General features: G+C 52.1%; 2 protein-coding genes across 2 annotated transcripts in view; one reads left to right on the plus strand and one right to left on the minus strand.

Moving 5' to 3' along the window:
* LUZP1 (leucine zipper protein 1) overlaps window positions 1-1,323 on the plus strand; it is a 31,222-nt gene extending 29,899 nt beyond the window's left edge. The window contains exon 4 of the mRNA XM_065744351.1: window positions 907-1,323. Within this exon, the coding sequence (XP_065600423.1) occupies window positions 907-945 (39 nt within the window). The 3' untranslated portion in view covers window positions 946-1,323. The remainder of the gene's footprint in view (window positions 1-906) is intronic.
* EYA3 (EYA transcriptional coactivator and phosphatase 3) overlaps window positions 1-7,277 on the minus strand; it is a 218,572-nt gene that overhangs the window by 203,025 nt on the left and 8,270 nt on the right. The gene's annotated exons all lie outside the window — the stretch shown is intronic.

Consider the following 7,277-nt stretch of genomic DNA (forward strand, 5'->3'; position numbering starts at 1 on the left):
CCCTTGTCATCCCCAGTTTGTGCTGGGTGATGAGAGTGTTGTGTTGGACAACCAGGGACAGTTTGAGGAACCAAAATCAGCCACAGAGCTGCACCTCTCCCTCCAGCTGTGGTACCCCCAGCTCGCTTGGCTGCTGCTGTGCCCGCTGGGACACGCAGCTCTGGCCTCACAGAGGAGGGCAGCATGGCCTGCCTTTGGTGGCTATGGCTTCCGAGCTTAAATAGGAAGAAAATGAGTAGTCCTGTGTCTTCACAGGGCTCCCTGCAGAGGGGAGAGAGCTGCAGAGGGACTGCCAGCCCAATGTGCAGCCATGAGGAGCCAAATGAAGGACTCTGCATTTCTCCTCAGTGCAGCTCTCCAGAGCTCAGTGCTGAGAAGCACAAATCCTTGTGGGTTTTTTTTTTAACAAAATATGATGTGGTTTTATGGGGGCCTTATAGGGGCTTGGGGGCCTCATCCAGCGAGCCCAGAACAGTGCTTGCAGCATCACAGCACTAAATGTTCGTTGGCTTGTGGCTCAGAGTCTGTCCCTGCATGTGAACCCTGGGGCACTGAGCTGCACAGTGATGCTGGATCTGATCGCTGTGGTGTTACCCACAGTGACACCCCCTGGCTGGATGCAGACATCCACGTGAGAGAGCGATGCTGTGCTCCCTTGCACTGCACAGACTGAAGTAAAACAGCAAATAAAAGCTTGGGAGCAATCAGGGTAACGTGCCTTCAATCTTCTGTCAGCTGGGGCTCCTGTGCTGCCTGCACCCGAGAGAGCCACTGCCCCCTGTCCCCCCCCACAGCCCCACCACGGGGCCACGGTCACTATGGGGGTGAGATGGCAGCGTGAGGGTGATCACAGGAGCTGTCCCCAGAGCCCCCAGGTCCTGGCAGGCTGTGACACTTCTCTTGCAGAGTGCTTCCCGTGGCGGCCGGCCGACGACCCGGAGATGAGCTGTGTTCCACCAAAGCAACACTGCGCAACAGAGCGAGGGACACACGGGATCGTACCAAACTCACGGGTGTCACATCTGTTTGTAACCTCTCCAGAAGCTCCAGCCAGAAAACAGTTTTCTGACACCGTTTGTGAGGTACAAGAGCTTTACCAGTGCATTTTTTTCCTTCGTTGCGGAAGAGGCAGCTGCAGAGACTTTGCTCAGGGGACTCCCACTTCTCACCTCTGTACCTGCGATCCTCACCTTCTCCATAGGACACAGCTCTGTCTCCGTAAGGAAACGCTGACTTGCTAACGGCTTTCAAACAGAACAAAGGTACTCCTCAGACCAGAGAGGACTTCTCATTTAGATGAGATGCAGGAGGTGTCCCTGCGACCGCAGCTCCGTGTGTGAGAGCTCAGCTCCTCCAGGAGCCCACGTCCTCCACTCCACCCCACACCTTCCGTGGGTTGTGCTCACCCCCACGCCCACATTCCTGTCTGTAGGTGGGAAAAAAGCATTTGCTGCTTGTTTGACACGCTGACAGGGCAGGAGAGCAGAACAGGTTTAGGAACAGTTTCCTCCCCCGTCGCTGTCCCTGGATGAGCCGTGCATGGTGTGCTGCCAGCAGCTGAGCTCCGGCCCTCGGGATCACTGCACCACACACAGTGGTGGGATGTGCTCCTGGTTTGGCCCGGGGGGGCTTTTCACCCACAGTTTTATGGCCATTGCACTGCACAACAGCAGCTGTGCTGCTCGCTCTGAGATGCTGAGATCCAAGGGATGCAGAAGGGAGCGCTTTTCTTCTGCTCAGAGAATCAGGATGTCCTTGTTCATCCCTAAAATGGGGAAAACAGTGGGACTGGACCCCAGGCTGAGCTCCAGGATGGCCATGGGGCAGCCCCCCAAGTGCTCCCCCTCCTCAGGAGCCCCATCTGGGTACAGTCAGGGGCTGCAGAGGCTTGATCCCTTCTCAGTGCTGCCAACCTCGGATGGCAGCAGTGCCGGGGTCACCCACAGCTCCACACACCCATAAGGTGAAGGGTCTGTGTGCCACAGCACTGCAGCTCTGTGCCCCCTTCCCTGCCCCCCATGGGCTGTGCCTGGGGCTGCACTGTGCCACACAGCCACCGACCCCTCCAAGCAGGTGCTTCAATGACATCATTATTTTTAATTATTTTTTTTAATTAAGATTGGCTGAAGGGGGAAAAAAAAGATTGTTTTTGGAAAAAAAATAGTTTCCAGTTTCCTCTCAACAATTTTAGATGTTTTTCCAAATAGGTTTTTTTAGCATTTCAGTTCTTTCTTTCCCATTTTGAGATGTGCCCGTGCATCCAGCTGCCCCACGAGGCAGAAGGGCAGCTCCAATCATCTGGAACTGTATTCAGTTCTATCACGTGCTCTTTCTCCTACGGCTCTGTAGGGTGGGAGAGGAAAACCGTGTGCAGTCATAATGGGAGCAAACAGAACAGCCCCAAACCCAACAGCTGGACTGAAAGCAACAGAAGTTCTGCTGTTCAGTAATTTGCTCCTCCCCCACCCGCAGCACTGGGCCCGAAATGCTGAAAATCAGTGCACCACGAGGTGTGAGAGGAGCAGGAGGTGGACACCACAGTGAAGCAAACCCGGAGGGGAGGATGGCCCCGAGCAGCTGCTGTGCAGCTGATCCTGCACTGACCCCCCCACGCTTTGCAGCACAGAATCCACCTCTGAGCTCTGGATGCGGAGGTGCACCCGACCTCGTTCTGTCTGAGAAGGGGAAACCTAAAGTTTGAGGGAGGGGCTCTGCCCTATGGTGAGTGCAATAGGAGCTGATGGTATTACTCCAGCGATGACTTCAGGAAACACGATGTGTTTTTGACTCAAATTGCACACTTTTTTTTTCTTTTTTTCTTTTTTGGAACGGCTGTAAAATAGTGTATGTGTAAATATTGCCACCACTGAAGAAATATTTGTAATTTTAGCATATAAATATAACGGGCTTTTAGAGGACCTGAGGCCACGAGGGTCATTCCAAAGGTGTAAATGTATTTGCTGTGCCAGCACTCCTTCCTCGGAGGAAACAGAGACACTGCGGTGTCCCCACTGCACTCTGATGGGGGGAGCCCCATGCCCCCCACAGCCAGCAGCTCTGTGAGGGGGAACTGAGGCGGTGCAGTGCTGCTCCCACGGGCACCACTGCTGCAGATGGAGCAGTAATCACAGACACTGTCTGCAGCTGATGGCAGTGACTGGGATGGCAAGGACCCGGTGGGGCTGCATGGAATGTATTTTTAAAGAGAAAAAAAAATATATATATAATAATCTATTTTTTTGTATTTGCGGACATAGATTTGGGCTGGGGCTGCTTACGTAGAGAGCAATAACCTAAGGAATGTTTTCATAGCCACAGCCCCAGGGGAGCAGCTCTCCCCCCGTGGTGCTCACCCCCCCATCCCAGTGCTCACTGTCTGCATGCCACATGTAACCACACTTCTCTGCATGTCTCTCCTGACTCGAATGCTGTCAGCTCTGCAGTATATAACCAATAAAACTCTTCTCTTTTTACGTGTCCGTGGTGTGGTGCGTGCAGCCCCACGCAGCAGAGCAGTGCTCCTCCACTCCTTCTGCAGCCGAACCAAATCCTTCCCAGCATTTATCATCACCTGCACTGCCCACCCCAGGACTGCCACTCCAAACCTCTGGTTGACTGTTGAGGTTGCAGGCACAGCAGCTGCTGCCACTTCTGTTCAAACACCAAACAAAAGCAGCATCTGTTGTCCTCTCTGTGGAAATAAACGGGGGGCATTACTTTCAGAGCGACCTGCGTGGTCCTGAGGGGGTGGTGAGATTCCCAGGAGCTCCGAGCTGAGGGCACACGTACACGATCAGGGGGCCATGAATGAATAAGTCAACAGAATCAGTTACACTTTGAATTGTACATGATATCCTCCATCACCGACAGCTCCACGATGAGCAATTCCTTCTCTGAAAAGAGAACGGAGCAGCAGAAGTCCCCTCATGGAGAGGGGCAGCAAAAGCAGCACCAGTGGGGCCCAACCAACAGCTCAGTAACAAACTTCTGGCCCCCAAAAATCCAGAGATCCCAACTGACAGAGCCGAGGTTTCCTAACACAACCTGACAGGCCCCACAGAGAAGCAGCAGCTCTTAGGAAACAAGCTGGCAGAGGCTGGGGGGAACAAAGGTGATTTTTAAGACATTTTGCTCCCTGGGGAAGCTGTCCTGTGTACGGGTGTGCAGAGGTGTGCTCACACTCTGTGACTTCTGGGGGGTTTTCTGCACACTGGTGCTGCTGGTTCTGCTCAGAGAGCAGCAGCCTAGAAGCACACCAGGAACTCTGCAAGGCCCACCCGTGTGCTCTGGGGTAAAAACACCCACTGTCTGTAAGGCAAAATCCCTTCCAAGTGATCCTTCAGAAGTTACAGCTGCTGAAATGATCACTGGCAAAGGCAGCGAACGTATGGGCACTCCTGTGGCTTCTCATTCTCTTTTGGTAACATCCATCTCTGGGAAGAGCAACCACTGGAATTACCACCACCTTCACAAAGGATGTGCAAATAAATCTAACTGGAGTCACTTCGTGGGGCCACCGGGACTGAAAGCTGCAAGAGGAAGCAAACACCTCGGTGAGCAGTGCCCTCTGCTGAGCACTCACATCTGGCCAGCTGGAAAGGGTCACAGTGTAAGAAACCAAGTCACCCCACAAGGTTACGGATATGTTTTTTCTATGTTTATACTGCAGACAATTGCTAAGGCAACAAAATGGAGAAGCTGGGCTTTCTTTTTGGGAAAGTTCGACCAGAAAGACCCCCCACCCCCCCCCCAAAAAAAAAAAACAACCAAAAAGACACAGCACCAATCAGTTTTATTCTCAGAAATACAGTTCACGTACCCATAGAGCGAGAAGTGGTGAGTCCCTGAGAACAGATGGGGAGCAAAGCAACCAGAGGGTGCAGCCAACCTCCATCACACATCTGGGACAGGGCCTGGCTGCCTTCAATCCCAACCTGCTCAAACAGATCAGGCACTGTACAGGGAAGTCAGGGCAAGCACACAGCAGCGGCTGGAAGGAGACCACACTGTGAGGGAGGATGCTGGGGGGGAGCAGACCTGGTGATCCTTTCATTGCAATGCTTCCTGCTCCTCAGCAGGTCACAAGTGATGGGAAAATGGCAGAGGGAGCACTTCAACAGGACCAAAAAGTCCACCAAAGGACCCTGGCAAAAAGAGCAGAGCAACACGCTCCTGAACTGGAGTGGGAGCTGCCACCAGAGGCAGGTGGAAGCCAGATCCCGGAGGACAGAAGCTGCAGGTGAAGAGCTGCTAAGTGCTGGGAGCATCACGCTCAGGGACACAAGTGCTGCAAGGAGCAGTGAACTGCTCCTGGATGAGGAAAGGAAGCTTCACTGCGTGGCCTGGCAGAGCTGAACCTCAGCATGAACCCACCCACACTGGGCCACCTCTTCCAGGTGTACAAGACTTCAGCTGGTTGTGGCTAACTGTGCTCTGCCCAACGCTCCCTTCTCCTCCAGCAGTCCCCCAGGACACAAACAAAAACACAAAGGGAGCAGTCTGGGACCTTCACCCACCACTGCTCCTGTTTACTTTGTGTACAACCAGTGCTACTGACCACGAGAACCTGGGCCACGTAGGGAGCACATCTGCATCTGTGCTGACCCCTGAACGCTCCTAAAAGCCCAAAGCACATGGAGCTGTTCACTTCTAAAGCAAACGCAGCATGTGGAAGGAGTTTGTTCACATGTGAATGTCTGGGACAAATTGCTGCATGTTTATGGGGATTTGGTCCACAGAATAATCCAAGTGTCCATCAGAATGAACTTAAACAGAACACGGACTCTGAGGAGAACACTGGTTATCTGATGTGGTTTGGTATTTGGAAAACATAGCTTGGCTTTAATGAGGACTACTTCAGTTCCCAGTGAACCAGAAGAGCTCATCTGCATTTTTGACACTGCTAAAGTGGGAATACAGTCCTCGTGGGCACAGCCAGCAGCACTACCAACAATCCTGCAAAAACAGAGCCAGAGAGGCTGAAAGCTGTGTTACAGAGCACAGCACCTGATCCTCAGATCCACCTCTCACCTCTCATCACAACAGCTGAGAAATGACATCAGCTGCTGATGGATTTTAAAGGCTGGTTACACTGTCTACACCATCTCTCTCAGTGGTAGTCACCACCATGAGGGCAGTGAGACCCCAGAACAGGTTTCCCAGTGTGGCTGTGAATGTCCCCACCCTGTGAGGGCTCACGGCCAGGCTGGATGGGGCTGCAAGTAACCTGCTCCAGAGGGAGGTGTCCCTGCCTGTAACGGGGGCTGGAACTCAATCTTAAAAGTCCCTTCCAATCCAAAAGATTCTATAACTCTATTCCTACTCAGCTTTTACCTGAAGTGGGGAGCTTTAAGTCTCAAATAATCCTATGTCCTCTGTCCCTTGGACACTGCTCCTCTGTGCCCTGCTGGACTTCCAATTCCTAACCAAGCACCACTAAGTCCCTCTCACCTCCTGGAAGGGAAAACGAGGATGACCAGCTCTGACCTATCCAACTCCCCCCACTGTAACAGAGTCCCCCCGATCTCAGTGCCTGTCTGAAGCTCTGCCTATGAAGATAACAGACTCAGTCAGAAGGAAGAACGATCTCCAGCTTTAGGAATGAGGCACAAGAAAAAGCAGAAGCAATGATACCAAGATTGATAAGCCTGCAGACATAACCAACACAGCTATAAATAAATAGGGGCTGCAGTCATGTTTGTGTGTTGCCTTCGGGTATGAAGGTGAGCAGCGTTAACTGCAGAGAAGAGTGGGAAATGGGTGAGCAGCAGTCCACCAATGGAACAGATGGCAAGACAGATCACACACACCGCATCAGAGAGAACATAATTGTTTAAAAAAGGGCAAGGAGGCAACTGTGAAGGACCACAGAGAGATGTAAGTAAATTCTAGAGAGATGGATGAGAAAAGTTCCAAAAAGAAAAACACAGTGCTAACTAGAGAAAGGAGAGAGGAGGCCCTAAGTGATGAAATATGAGCGCTCTGTGCAATGAGAATGTTTCATGCACTGAGTGAGAAAGAAGGAAAATGTAAAGAAAAGCAGCCAAGTCAAAGTCATTTTCAGGATAACCTGGCAGCTGCAATGTTGTCTCCTCAATGCAGCAGAAAGGAAAGGTTTTTCCCCTGGGCTCTGAAAGAAAGGGTAAGAAACCACGAGGCACAGCCCATCTGCAGCACACACTAATCATGAGATGAAGTCCCTCACAAGCTTACTGTCTGGGCAACTCCACTTCTGTATCAACACATGCAAGTTGGGTAGGGATGATGATAGGAGGATG

This window comes from Cyrtonyx montezumae, unplaced genomic scaffold (assembly GCF_038088225.1).
Source record: "Cyrtonyx montezumae isolate F1298 unplaced genomic scaffold, pur_monq_1.0 scaffold_31, whole genome shotgun sequence".
NCBI lineage: Eukaryota > Metazoa > Chordata > Aves > Galliformes > Odontophoridae > Cyrtonyx > Cyrtonyx montezumae.